Below are 15,727 nucleotides of genomic sequence, written 5' to 3' on the forward strand. Positions count from 1 at the left end.
TATCTTTTATTTAATTTAAATTAATAAAAAAATATTTGGTTGAAGTGTTATTTATTCTTCATGTTTTAATACATAAGTTAAGAATAAATTAAATTTATAATTTTAGTTAATCACATGATTTGGATTGAATAATTAAAATGAATATATACTATTTTTATTTGAAAGTTTGCTTTTTATTTTTATTTTTATGTTTAGAATTAATTCTCATTTATATTATAAAAAACTACTTGAAACTTAAACAATAATTCATGTAATAATTAGTCTTTATATCATTATTTATATATTAAATGTGACATAATTAAACTTTTCATTATAATCAAAGGTTTGGTATGGGTGAAACTTCTAAAACATATAGTAGATTTTTAATTATGATGGTAATTAATGATTAACGAGAAGTTATTACACTAGCACAAAAAAAATAATTAACAAAAAAACCCTTGTAAAATAAAGAAAATCATTTTAATGTATCAAACAGTAAGTTTCTTTGTCTAAATTCAGCAAACTTACGAGAAGTCGCAAGCAGTAACATCTTTCCATGTGCAATTAAATTATTATTATTTTCTTGAATTTCCAGCTTTTTAATCATGTCTAAATTCGAGTATTAAGCTTTGCTGTCACCCTCCCTAAATCAGGTGCTTATGTCTTAAAAGAAAAGAAGAAGAAATTAAAGCAGCAAAACTTAAAAATTAATTTAACTAATCATAAAATTCTCCCATTAATCAAGCTTAAGTCCATACCTTCCTCACCAAATCAAAACCAACCCCTCTTATAATTCCACAAACTACTTCCTCCTGCAGGAGCTTCGGGAGAGGGGCGACAATGAAGCTTTCGGCGTTGCACCAGAGCTATCTCAGCCGCCGGAGCAACAGCTTCAGGTCTTCAGGACAGTTAGATTCGTCATCCGACACCGGTTATAAATCGCCTGCGGCTGTTTTTTGGCTTCTCCTCCACGGTCTCTGTTGTTTAATCAGCTTAGTTCTCGGATTCCGTTTTTCTCGTTTGATCTTCTTCTTCTTATTCTCCACTTCTTCCTCCAACCTCTACACGCCGCCGTTTCGTTCAGCTGTCGAGCTTGCCAAAACCCTCGATGTTCATTCCGTTCTGTCCTCCACCCCTTTCGCCAACAACCTCCGGATGCCGTTTCCAAACAAGACGGCGACGAATTCACGAGTTGTTGTAGGGCGGCACGGGATCCGGATCCGTCCTTGGCCTCATCCGGACCCGGTTGAGGTTATGAAGGCGCATCGGATCTTAGAGAGAGTTCAAAAGGAGCAGAGGTTACAATTCGGTTCGAAGGATCCGAGGGCAATTATTGTGGTCACTCCGACGTATGTGCGGACTTTCCAAGCGCTGCATTTGACCGGTGTGATGCAGTCACTAATGGTGGTTCCTTACGATCTGATTTGGATCGTGGTGGAAGCTGGCGGTGTCAGTAATGAAACGGCGTCGCTTATTGCAAAATCTGGTTTGAAAACTATCCACGTCGGATTAAATCAACTGATGTCGAATTCCTGGGACGAGCGACATAAATTGGAGTCCAAAATGCGCCTTCACGCTTTAAGGTAATCGTTTACTAAATTTCCATTTAATTTAAAAGTGATGGCATGGCAATTATGCGTTTCGGAATTAGGTTGTTATAATTGATGGTTTACTCCAATTTTGTGTTACTTCGATGGCAGAATTGTAAGAGAGAAGAAACTAGATGGAATTGTTATGTTTGCGGATGATAGTAATATGCATAGTATGGAACTTTTTGATGAGATCCAAAATGTGAAATGGTTTGGGGCAGTTTCGGTTGGAATACTTGCTACTTCAGCTAATATTGATGAGTCATCAGCTCGGAAGGAGGAAGAGGAGAATCCTAGAATGCCCATTCAAGGTCCAGCGTGTAATGCATCTAATAAGTTGGCAGGATGGCATACTTTTAATACATTGCCCTTTGCAGGGAAAAGTGCTGTTAGTATTGACGACAGATTGACTGTGCTGCCACGGAAGTTGGAGTGGTCAGGGTTTGTTTTGAATTCTAGGTTACTTTGGAAAATTGGAGACAATAAGCCAGAATGGATTAAGGATATCGATATGTTGGATGGGGATGTTGGGAGTCCATTGGGTTTGATTACAGACCCTTCGATGGTGGAGCCACTTGGAAGCTGTGGTCGTCAAGTTTTACTCTGGTGGCTTCGAGTTGAGGCTCGTACTGATAGCAAATTTCCTCCCAGGTGAATTTCTCTTATGACTCTCGTTTTATTTTGGTATTGTGCTGTCTATTGCTTATTGATTAAAATGAAGGTCAATGACAATACACTTTTCTATAATTACTAAATTTAATAACTATAGCTGTGCCAAATATGTAATCTCTTTTCACATGATTGAGGTTTGATGAATATGAACTCTACAAGGTTAGATAACAAAATTGATGTCAGGCTGATCACACTGCAAGAAACTTATGTTATTACATAAGATATGGATTGGGTTTGCATTCATTTATCAATGCATTTGACAGATATGATGTGTCAATGACATTGGAAAACATCAAATTAAGCACCCTCAACATGTTGCAGTGAAATCTTCAGTCATATTGTGCATCATCATCAAGAATCATATAATTTCGTCGATGTTTTGGTACAAAAATAAATGCTGAAGAGCAGTTGTAAGCATTATGCTTTTTGCTCCTTTCAACCATGGGGTTTGAACATGAGTAAGTAATTGTTGAGTGGTCATGGTTGTTGCTCTTGTAGATTATTTGGTCGAATATTCTCTCTTGGACTTATCCTAATTGTGGACTGATACGTTAGCAGTCTCTGCATTTGTTAAGTTGTTTACTGAATGGTGTCAATTAATAACATTCAACTTAGGATGCTAGATGTAAATTTTTTACCTTTATCACGTAGGCGTTTTTGGGAATTCATTGTGATTGCTAGTATATTTATTTCCTTATAGTTTAAGTTCCTTTTTTATATTAAAAAAAAAAGTTGCTTCCTTTTTTGTTTGTTCCATATATTTGCGTGTGTATCATATAATGTATGACATGTTTCCATAGTACTCCATGCAGCATTGTAAACATCTCATGGACTATAGTTGTTTTTTATGCATGTATTGGTTTGCATGCTATAGTTGGACAACCCATCAATTACTAGTTTGTACATCATGCAGATGGATCATTGACCCTCCTTTGGACATCACCATCCCATCAAAACGCACTCCATGGCCAGATGCTCCCCCTGAACTCCCTGCTAAAGAAAAACTAGAGAGGGGCATTCAAGAGCCCATAGTGAAGCATAATACCAAAACCCGAATGTCCAGATCAAAGCATCGAAGCAAAAGGAAGCATGAAACAAGAACAGACAAACAGGTTTCGACAAGGCATTCTGAACAAAACTAAAGTCATAGCTGGCAATCCATGCATTAAGAGATTCAAAACATCTGCGAGAAGAAACTTGATTGACAAGGGAGGAATGCTCAGGTGTTGGGTACGTATGAATAGCCACCCCTTTCAGCAGGCCAGTTTACACATTCATTTGTGTTTTTAGTTCATCTTCCTCCTCCCTAGTTTCATCTTCTATTTTTCCATCTATAGCTTGTTGGGGTAATGGATATTCTGTTTCGTCGAGGTATGTCAGCTAGGTCTTGCTCTCTTGTCTTGCAAGAGAGCAAGACCTGACATGCTTTCCATTTACAAATTTATACATAATCTTTCAATAGAAATCATAGAATTTTCTTCTGCTGGTTTAAGGTTTTAGATACAACACCGAGAAGAATAAAAATTTTCTTTAATTTCCAAACACCTCATTCTGTCTTGAATTTATGTAGATTAGGACTGAAGCCAAAAAATGGACAAAACGAAACGAATTGTCTTTTGGTGAGGCAGCGGCTGCAACCAAAGACAAATTACAGGTTTCTTGAAAGTTGAGTTATTATTAAACGTAACAGTTGATATGAAACAGGGTAGGCATAGTGGTTCAAAGGGTTCCCTTGGCTTTTACATTATCCAACTTTTGGCTGAAAATTTAGCATGAAATGGACCCGTCACCTATCTTACAACCTTTGATCGAAAGAAACATGAAAATCGTGAAGATTTCACATTGCCTTATTTATTAAGTACTTAAACAAACGTGAAATTGAAGAGAAATATTATAAGAAACTGCAATGTGGTATGATTTGAAGGACAACGTAATTGTTCCATGCAAATTTGTACAGAGAACGCAGCGTTGTATTATTGGATATTGCTTCATCTTCCATCAGTAGAACGACGGCAGGGGTACTAATAGTTGACCTTTTTTTATTAACTAGTGTGACTATATTTTTAAGGTAAATGTCAAATTTTAAACATACATCCAACTAATTGATGGAATTCGATACTACTAGTTGACTTTAACATTGAACATCAACGAGAAGGCCGCAACTTCTTTTTGTGAGGAAAAGTACAAAGCTCCAAGCCCATAACTTCTTTTACTTTTGGAGAAGAAAAATGAAATCGCCGAAGCCCATAACTTGGTAACGCATGAGAAGTAGTGTTGTAGATTGGTGATTGGATAATATATCGGCTTTGCCATGAACCTGACCAAACAACCTTTCTTATATGTAAAGCCAATGGGAAGATCTTTTACGATTAACTATATGTTTAATCACTTATTTATGTATGTGTTTTATTAATAGTTTTTCATTGATTTTAGGAAACATAATATATGATCATTTTCATTTTTATTTAATTAAAACATAATCACTGTTAACTATGTAAGAAATGCAGAAGAAACACAAAAGAAATGTGCAAAAATCTGTATCTCATTAATACATGAATTACATAGCATAATCAGCTATTTAAAGACTCACGAGAGGTAGTCTAGCTACTGCAAAATCTGTTACAACTAACCACTTAACCTCTTGCTTTTAACCACCTAACCAAATATAGTTTAACCACCTAACCATATATAGTTTAACATTCACCCTGCTTCTTACAAATTTCTTTAAGTTCAAAAACACACAACTTGCTTCTGAATAACTCGAACTTGGTAAAAGGAAGTGGTTTTGTTCAAATATCTGCAACTTGGTTATTAGTTGGAACATAGTTGATTTGAACTTCATGTGTTGCAACCTTTTATCACACAAAGTGTAAGTCTAGCTCGATATGCTTGCTCTTTGCATGCAAAATATGGTTTACAGCCATGGCAATCGTGTTGGTGTTATCATACCAAACCTTAGGCTCTTCAAGCAATGCGATCTTCATTTTGTGTAGCATAGCCTTTACCCATACATCCTTAGAAGTGGCATCAGCAAGACTCCTGTACTCGGCTTATGCGATAGATCTAGATACTGCATGTTGTTTTTTTGAACTCCATTCCAGCAGATGATTTCCATTGTAAACACAATACCTAGATATTGATATTCTATCATCAGCATCTCCACCCCAATCAGAATCTGAGAAAACATTAAGCACCATCAGTCTTTTTGCTTGAGCTGAAAACCAAAGTCTAGTCTCTAGCGTTCCTCGTAGATACCTTAAAATTTGCTTGACAACAATCCAATACCTCGGTGGGTTCTTGCAAAAATTGTGCAACTTTGTTAACTGCAAACGAGATGGTTGGTCTAGTATGACAAATATATTGCAGTGCCCCAACTACATTTCGATATTGTTATGGATTGCTTAACACTTCCCTATCACCAGTGATAAATTTCTTTTAACTGAGAAACAAACCACTATCTGATCTATGCACCTCTATGCCAAGAAAGTACTTAAGTTATCCAAGATCTTTTAAGGAGAACTTTTCATGCAATGCATGAATTATTTTGCAATTTCCAATGAGAGCTCCCTGTGATGAGAATATCATCCACATACACGACCATGTATACCACTTCACTTTCCCCTTGGCGAATAAACAATGAAGAATCTGCCCTTGAAGACTTGAACCCCAAGCTAAGTAAGAATTCTCGTAACTTAAGAAACCAATTCCTTGGAGACAAGAGGAGAGTTTCTTACTACTCTTGAGCAAGAGGAGAGTTTCTGACGTCAGAAAGCGTGTTCCCAATGGGTTTTGCATGGAGACAAGAACACAAAGTATTTCCATGCAACAACAACCGTGCGAATAAATTTACTGTTCTCAAGCACTCCGATGGAAGTTGGTGTTCTAATGCGAAAGAGTTGTCTGCCATAGTTTGTGACTTATATTGCACTTTATTCACGTCTTCTGGTACCTTGGTGACCAATCTTTTTATTCGTGGTCGATTTAAGGCTTTGTCTCAAGCTCAGTACGATTTCATGACTTCACCTGTTACATCTGATGAGATTAAAAAGGTGGTGTTTGATATGGGGAGTTTTAAAGCCCCCAGGGTTGATGGTCTGCAAGCTGGGTTCTATCAAAAGAATTAGCACATTGTTGGGTTCTCGGTAATCAGTTGTGTCTTGAAGGCTTTCGACGAAGTCTCCATACCTGTTGAATTCAATCGTACTTTTCTGGTTCTTTTGTCGAAGGTTGATTCTCCGGAAACGGTAAGTCAGTTTCGACCTATTAGCCTATACAATGTCCTGTATAAACAATAACGAAAGTAATTGTTAACAGGATTAAACCTTTTTTGCCTGAGTGGATCTCTGCGAATCAGACTAGCTTTGTTCCTGAAAGGGTTGTAACTGATAATATTATTATCACGCAAGATGTTATTCATTCCATGAGGAAGAAAATTGGTCAGAAGGGCTGGATGATAATTAAAATTGACCTAGAAAAAACATATGATCGCCTTGAGTGGAGCTTCATTAATGATACCCTGGTTGATATTGGCATTCCTCTGAAGCTTCGTAATTTGATCATACAGTGTGTTTCTTCTATGTCGACTCAGATTCTGTGGAATGGGGAGAAGACTAAGTCGTTTACTCATTCACGAGGTACTAGACAAATTGACCCCCTATCACCTTATTTATTTGTACTTTTCATGGAGCGGCTTGCGTAAATTATTACGGCCGCTACTGAAAGTGAGGATTGGAAGTTGTTTCAAGCTTCTAAAAGGGGGCCAAGTATTTCTCATGCTCTTTGCTGATGATATTCTACTCTTTGCTGAAGCTTTGGTAGGCCAGTGTGAGGTTATTCGTCGTGTTCTGAATGAATTTTGTGAAGTTTCTGGTCACAATATGAGTATTGACAAGACGAACATGTACCTCTAAAAAATGTCCCTCTTGCTTCAAAGAACCATATTGGTAGAATATTGGGATTTAAGGTAGTTACTGATTTAGGACGTTATTTGGGTGTTTCTTTGTTGCATAAATGGGCCACTTTAGAGTCATATACGGGTCGAATAACTCTAAGAATCTTTCTCTTGCGGGTCGAATAACTCTAGCTAAGTCTGTTTTAGCTGCTATGCCTCTTTATACAATGCAGACGGTAGTCCTGTATAAGAGGACGTGTTATGAAATTGAACGCTTAATTAAATGTTGTGTGGGGTATTTCGTCGGATGGTAATGGTGTAGCTTTGGTTCGGTGGGAGGACTTATGCCGACCTTCTTCTCAGGGTGGCCTTGGGTTTCGAAACATTCATACATAAAATCAGACGTGGGAATTAACTGAATTACCACCAGGCACGAAAGCGCTCCATAACAAGTGGATCTACATGATCAAAGAAGAGCACGATGGGAGCAAACACTACAAAGCAAGATTGGTTGTCAAAGGCTTTCAGCAAAAAGAAGGTATTGACTACAATGAAATTTTCTCTCCAGTCGTAAAACTGTCTACAATCAGACTGGAGTTAAAAATTGTAGTTGCATAGAATTTACATCTTGAGCAGTTAGATGTAAAGACAACTTTCCTTCATGGTGATTTGGAGGAAGAAATCTATATGAGGCAGCCAGAAGGCTTCATAGAGGCAGGCAAGAAAAACCTGGTATGTAGGTTGAAGAAGAGCTTGTATGGTTTAAAACAAGCTCCTAGACAGTGGTACAAGAAGTTCGATAGTTTCATGAGTAACAGTGGTTTTACCAGATGCCAAGCAGATCATTGTTGCTACATCAAGAGGTTCGACTACAGTTTTATTATTTTATTGTTGTACGTTGATGACATGCTCGTTGCAGGCTCATACATGCAAGAGATTATACACTTGAAGCAAAAATTGTCGAAGCAATTTGCTATGAAGGATCTGGGCGCTGCAAAGCAGATTCTTGGGATGAGGATTAAGAGAGACACAAAGTCGGGGACTTTGATGTTATCACAGGCTGAGTACATCCACAAAGTACTCTTCCAGGTTCAACATGCAAGATGTTAAACCAGTAAGTACACCTTTAGGTTTTCATTTCAGACTCTCCAAAGAACAGTCACCAAAGACGGAGGAGAACGTGCACACATGGTGAAGGTGCCGTATGCCTCACAATTGGAAGTCTGATGTATGCATGGTTGTACCAGACCAGAAATTGCTCAAGCAGTGGGAGCTGTTAGGAGGTATATGAATAATCCGGGCAAGGTACACTGGGAAGCAGTCAAATGGATCCTCAGATATCTGCGGGGTACCACAAACAAAGCACTTTGTTTCAAAGGTGGAGATACAATACTGACTGGCTATGTTGATGCTGACTTAGCCAGAAATGTCGACATCAGAAGGAGCACTACAGGGTATGTCTATACTCTATGAGGTACTGCAGTGAGTTGGGTTTCTCAACTACAGAAGATAGTTGCTCTCTCCACAACTGAAGCAGAATATGTCGCTGTTATAGAAACCAGCAAGGAGTGGTTTGGCTCCAAAGTTTCTTGGAAGAGTTAGGCAAGAAACAAGAAAACAATGTCTTGTATTGCGACAGTCAAAGTGCTATCCATCTAGCAAAGAATCCGTCTTTTCATTCCAGGACGAAGCACATACAATTAAGATATCATTTTATTTGGTCTCTTCTAGATATCATTTTATTCGGTCTCTTCTGGAAGATGGGATTTTGAAACTTGAAAATATTAGTGGAACTCAAAATCCGGCAGACATGTTGACAAAGACGGTGACCACGGAAAAACTGAAGTTGTGTTCAACTTCAGTTGGCATGCTAGAATAACAAGACTAGAAAAGCTGCTGTATTGATCGAGGTGTGAAGACAGATTAAAATCAGTCTTCAAGTGGGAGCTTGTTGAAGTTAGGCACCGAAATGGGGGGGAAGTCAAAAAAAGGGTTGTTTTTTTTTTGTTACTCGTTGTCGTAATCGTCTTTCGGTTGGTTCCCGGAATTGGGCTTCGACTTGAAAAATGTGATTGGAGTCGCCACCGATTATTTATTTAAAAAAAATAAATAGGTTAATCGGATACCTTATATCTTACCTGATCTGCGTCTTACCAAAGATATGTCGGATTCGGGAGTCGGTTACCGTCAAGGAAGGATTAGCACCCTTGAACCTCCCTTTCGGTACTACGTAATTTCCAGTTGTTTTTAATTAAGAAAATCGAAAGTTAAAATTTAAAGGTAACATATGATCCAAAATTACTTACCTCCGATCAATTTGAAAGAGTACCCTTAAAAAGTCGAGAAACGCGTTAAAGGAAAAATGAAATAAGAGTAAATGAAATAAAGAAAATAGAAGGAAAAAAATAAAAAAAATGATGAAAACTAAAAGAGGATAAAAACATAATTATTAAGTGTAAAATAATAATAATGATAATAAGTAGTAAAATAAAAAACGCAATCACACCAAAAAAGTAAAAAAGAAAGTCAAGGTTTGGTGAAGTATAACTGTCGGGAAGGAAAAAGACGATAAGGGGTGGAACTGTAGTTAATAAGTGATGTATCCCTATAATATAGTAAGAATGAATAAACAAAAAATATATGATATAATATATATATATATAATATATAATAACGAAAAAAAATAATTTAATAAAGTAAAAATAATAATGTACTAATATAAATACATGAAAACAAAAAAAAATAAAGAAGTATAAAATATAAAAATATAATTAATGTATATATATGCATATGTTTAAAAAAGTAAAAATAAAATAAAATACAATAAAAAATATACATAATATAATAATAGTAGCAAAAGAGAAAAATTATTTATATAGTTAATAGTAAAATAATAATAATATATAATAGTTATAAATATATATATATAATAACTTTAAAAAAACATTAAATAATATTAGAATAAAATAATTAATAATATATATACTTAATAATACGATTATCAAAAAGAAATAAATAAAAATATAAAAATAATACATAAGAGACCGTTCATCGGCGACAAACCTTTCCTTCGTTTTAAATATCCTAGTATTTTTCCAAAGCGGCCTCGGGGTTGTGTAGATCTAAAAGAAAAAGTTTCGAACGACAACCCCTTTTCCTCGGCCAAAACTATTTTTTTTTCAAGCACAAGACGAATAACAACACATGCAAGTGAAGAAAAGAATGCGAAAGGTAAAAGCTTTCACCTTTTATTACTCCTGAATTGTTTACAATAGCTTCAAAACAATCTATTTGCTCGTATTTTTTCTGGTAATTTCATATGCCAATCGTGTGTTATAATAGTGAGCTACAATGGCTATTTATAGTGCTTGTGGATCCTATCTTTAGGAGTTTAAAACATAGCAAAATTCTATCCTATTTTTAGGAGTTGAATCCTAGCGGAATTCTATCCTATTTTTGAGAGTTTGAATCCTAGTAGGACGAAAAAGATGTGTTGACCGCTGCCCCTCTTTGCCCATAGTCGTGTAACGGGGATAGGGCAAAGATTGAAAGACACACTTTTCGTTCGGTGGAGTTGAAAATTGACTCTGATGTTTCAATAACTCCCTGTTGAATTGAGTTACGGATGACTCATCCGTCGTGAAGTCGAGTTCATCTGGAAGCTTCTGAGCACTATATCCTTCGTCGTGAAGTTGGAATCGAACTCAAAGCTTTTGGAGAGTGGCCTTTGAATCGTCTTCTGGATCAAGATACTTCGTCGTGAAGGTGAAACTTGACCTGAAGACTTCAGTGTTGATGCGTTACAGATGACTCATTCGTCGTAAAGTTGGGTCAATCTGTTTGTGAAATTGGAATCGTACAGGGCCCCTTCGTCGTGAAGTTGAGCCTGAGAATTGGATATCCTTCGCCATGAAGTTGAAATCCAAATATTGTTCCGAGTCCAATATCCTCCGCTGTGAAGTTGCAATTGGTTCTGGAACCGGGAAAAAGTTGAACTTGTGTTGTCTCGAGTCCAATATCCTTCGCTGTGAAGTTGAAATTGGCTCTGAAATTTGAAAAATATTTGTTGACAACCAGCTGTCCCTTCGTTGTGAAGTTGAACTTGTGTTGTCTCGAGTGACACGATATCCTCCGTCGTGGAGTTGAAATCGCGGATGAAACTGAAAAGTTGTTCATTGACAACCAGTCGTCCCTTCGTTATGAAGTTGAACTTGTGTTGTCTCGGGTAGCACGATATCCTCCGTCGTGGAGTTGAAATCGGTTCTGGAATTGGGAAGTTTTTCGTTGACAACCAGCCGTCTCTTCTTTGTGAAGTTGAACTTATGTTGTCTCGGGTAGCACGATATCCTCCGTCGTGGAGTTGAAATCGGTTCCGAAATTGGAAAATTGTTGTTGGCAACCAACCGTCCCTTCGTTGTGAAGTTGAACTTGACTCTAGCTAAAACCTGAAAATGTTATGCATATATGTGATGAGATGGATGCAATGCTCTTAGGTATACCTAAAATGCATATGCAACATATGTTATTTTTGGGCTCAGGAGAGAAATCTCGATCTCTGGTTGTTTTTCTGTAATCTTGGTTCTGGAATCTTCAAGTTCTGATCCATGGTCTCAAATTCTTCAAATGTTCAAATCTGATGTGAACATTCTATTTTTTGATTTGAGAAATGCTATCCCAAGTATGTGCCTGAGCTGAATGTAACGGTTCAGATGATGCTTCAAGAGAAATTGTCTCAAAAGAGACAGAACTCGTTTTCAAGGGAAACGATCTCAAAGATATTTGTTGTTTCAAGGGAAACGATCTTAAGGGAGACAAAATTTTGTTTTAAGAAAAACTGTCTCAAGAGAGACAAAACTTAGTTCCAAAAGAAATTGTCTCACGGGGAGATGAAATTAGTTCCAAGGAAAACATATTCAAAGATGATGCTTCAAGAGAAAACTGTCTCAAGGGAGACAAAATTTTTTTTCAAGAGAAACTGTCTCAAGAGAGACGAAATTCATTTCAAGGGAAATGTTTTCAATGTTTATGTTTCAAGAGAAACTATCTCAAGAGAGACGAAATTTATTTCAAGGGAAATGTTTTCAATGTTTATATTTCAAGAGAAACTGTCTCAAGGGAGACAAAATTTTGTTTCGAGGGAAACTATCTCAAGAGAGACAAAATTCATTTCAAGGGAAATGTTTTCAATGTTTATGTTTCAAGAGAAACTGTATCAAGGGAGACAAAATTTTGTTTCAAGGGAAACTATCTCAAGAGAGACAAAATTCATTTCAAGGGAAATGTTTCCAATGTTTATGTTTCAAGAGAAACTGTCTCAATGGAGACAGAATTTTGTTTCAAGGGAAACTATCTCAAGAGAGACAAAACTCATTTCAAGTGAAATGTTTTCAATGTTTATGTTTCAAGAGAAACTGTCTCAAGGGAGAAAAAAAATTTGTTTCAAGGGAAACTGTCAAGAGAGACAAAGTTTGTTTCAAGGGAAACTGTCTCAAGAGAGACAATGGTGATATCCTTCGTCGTGAAGTTGAATCCAACTTGAAAATGTGAACTGGATCGGTTCTGAATTATCTCTCGAAACTCGTCTGAAGTTGATTCTAAGATCTGTCGATCTTTAAATATTCAAATTGGTTGAAGTGTAGCTTCTTGCTGAGTTAAGCAACCAACATCAATCTTTAAAGGTGCTTTTGAATTGAGTATCCTTCGTCTTGAAGTCGAAACTTGACTCTAAAAGCTGCAAAAATTATGTATGTGGGGAAAAATGATGCATAAGATGCATATAACATGAATTGGTTATATTTTATCTCTTGAAAAAGGCCTGATAATTCGCATTAGGATGTTGAATCCCCAAAGATGCCCAAAAAAAAATGCCCCAATATTTCATGTGAATCTTCAAAGATGCCCCAAATGTTCCTCATTTCTTGCTTCAGCATTGATTCTGAGCATGAGTTTTGTGTCTAAGAGTCACATGTCATTTACCAAGATCCACTCTAGAGAGACTGTCTTGTTTGAAAAAAATGTTTTTCTTTCTCTTTTAATATCAATTAAAAGATTTTCAAAAAATGTTTAATCCCAAGTTTTAAAAATATTGCCCCTTTCACGGTTTTACAATTGAGACGAATCATAAACTAGAGTTCATTGGATATCAAAGAATTAATTACAATGTCAATCCTTCAATAAATTATAGCTATTTGACAGTGTCAAGATCAAAGCTATCTTGAGAGAGTCAAGTAAGGAAAGGATAAAAAGTCTCAGGTCATTGTGTTGGTCAAAGGTTTGGCATTTGATGCGCAAAGGTTTGGTATTTGATGCTCAAAGGATTGATGGGTAGCTTGCATGCTTCTCTACTGGAAGTGTTCTCTGACTCTCAACCTTCGTTGTCACACTCGGATTGTGCGATGCCTTATCAAGGAATTTGTGTGATCGCCTCAGTTGCACAATTTTTATATTCGAGCCGCCTTCTCAGGTTTTTAACTCGAATCCTCCTTTGGTTTCAAGACGTTATTCAGGATTTACGTCTTGAACCCCCTTTGTTATTTTTCTCTACCATACATTAATTACATTGTTTTTTACAAAAAAAGATTATCCTGATGGCGGGATGAAATATGAAGATAGTCTCTTCTGTTTAGAAATCCATGTATGATTAGAAGGGACTTTTAAGGCACGTAATGTAGGCCAGGGTTCGTGGTTATGAAAGAAAATGATAAATAGGCCCAAACAAGTGTTTCAGGGTATTGCCATCAATCTTTCTTGCTCAAAATGTCTCTTTCTCTTGATGCTCTATGATCTTTGAGTGAAGGGATTCAGTGATTCGGGAATGATTGTGCTTGATCAATCTCATTGAAGCTTGATGCACCATTTGTCTTTAGGGAAATTTGTATGTGCTTTTTGTCCCCTTTTTTATTTTTGTTCTTTCTTTTTTGTTCTTGTTTTTTCCTTTTTGCTTCTTTTCTTTTTTCTTTTTGCCCTTTTGTTCTGATTGAATCATCGCACTTGGAATTTGGTTCACCTTTCGGTATCATCTGAATCAATGTCTTCACTCATGTGAGCAGATTTCTCCACCTTGCCCCCAGTGTGGAGGGTGATATTGGTTAGGGTTGAATCAGAAGAAAAAAATACTATAGGCTCAAAAAAGGACGCAAGGGATATATATTTTCTCCTGTTGTGAAGGGATAAAGAAAGAAAACCGTTCATCATTTCATACATGTAAGTCTTCACAGAAGAGGTATCCCCAGGGGGATAGATTTTCAGGATTAATTCTATTCACATGAAAACAGTGCAATTAATGCATGATAGATTATTTCGAATGAATTGTTTTTTCTGCTCCTTGCTCCCATCATGTCTCATGTTCAGGCTCCCGGCGAGATGCCCAAATTGTATCTTGGAAGAATGCTCATGTTCAAATGAACAACTCAATGCCTTGGTTTTAATGGTAAAAAAAGGTTAATTTTGAGTCTAAAAAGATAGTTGTGTGATCTTATTGACTCAAAGAAAGGTATGGGTGTATCAAAAAGATAAAGGTAATGTTCAAGAATTTCAAATGGAGGTAATGTCAAAATTTGGTTTTTTGGTAATGACCATGAGTTATTTTGGGTAAAGAATCAAGGTATTTTAAGAAAGGTCTAATCTTGTCATATGTCAAAAATCTATAATTCTTGAAGAATTAAAAGAATCCTTAATTCATTTAATATTCAAAGAACTAAAGATTAAAATTTTTTCAATTGCTCCACCTTAGAAAGTAACATGAATTCAATCGTTTAAAAGATGTGTTCAAACAAAACAATCCTATAAGTACAAATGGTATATGCCATGCCCCCTTCTTCGGCAAGCGCCTTACAGTTTTCAGAAGAATTTTTGGGAATCCTTATATGGCAACAGCTTCAACATCGTAACCCTTAGGAGATGGGTACTCTTTTCTCAGATCATCCTGGCAGGCTTTGTAACACCCCCAACTCGTATCCGACCCGGATACGAGTCCGAAGTGTCACATTGACTTTTCAAACATTTATTCGTGTAAAAATAGTGAGTAATTTTAAAAAACTTTGATAACATTTAAATTATTCAAAACGTTTACAAAATATATCAGAGTTCATACAATTTATATCTTTAGACTACATGCCAACTACACTCTATATACAGTACCTATATTTTCTGATCTGACATTTGGTAAGGAAAACTGACATGTCTTGCTCCGCATTACACTTTACTCTTCTCGAAACCTACGTGTGAAACAATCACACGCTAAGTCGAAGACTTAGTGAGGCATAACAAGTTATAATGCACTTTATAACATATATCAATACATGACTGTTATGTTCTATCATGTTATACCAATTCCATGCATTCTTCGTATCATATAAAATCATATCAGATTAATTATAGTAAATACATACATACACATAATTCATCATTAACAGTTTATCATGTAATCACATACTTTTATGGTTAACCTTTTCAATCAAACACTATACACACACAACATCATATCATTTCTATAACATTTATCATACACTAACATATATTTGTTCATATCTCTGGATTAGCCCATGTACATATGTGAGAACTATCGATATGTGAGTCTATAGAGGTTGTGCACTAA

At 36.3% G+C, this 15,727-nt stretch overlaps 1 protein-coding gene across 1 annotated transcript; it reads left to right on the plus strand.

Annotated features, from left to right (window-relative positions):
* Positions 1-692: 692 nt before the first annotated feature.
* LOC120138038 (beta-1,4-xylosyltransferase IRX14-like) lies at positions 693-3,782 on the plus strand. Its single transcript, XM_039153646.1, has 3 exons — positions 693-1,562; positions 1,680-2,219; positions 3,154-3,782. Exons 1-3 carry the CDS (start codon positions 820-822, stop codon positions 3,380-3,382), a joined length of 1,512 nt encoding a protein of 503 aa, XP_039009577.1. The 5' UTR covers positions 693-819; the 3' UTR covers positions 3,383-3,782.
* The last annotated feature ends 11,945 nt before the right edge of the window (positions 3,783-15,727 follow it).

The sequence above is a fragment of the Hibiscus syriacus genome, unplaced genomic scaffold, assembly GCF_006381635.1.
Source record: "Hibiscus syriacus cultivar Baekdansim isolate YM2019G1 unplaced genomic scaffold, ASM638163v2 tig00110678_pilon, whole genome shotgun sequence".
Classification (NCBI taxonomy): domain Eukaryota; kingdom Viridiplantae; phylum Streptophyta; class Magnoliopsida; order Malvales; family Malvaceae; genus Hibiscus; species Hibiscus syriacus.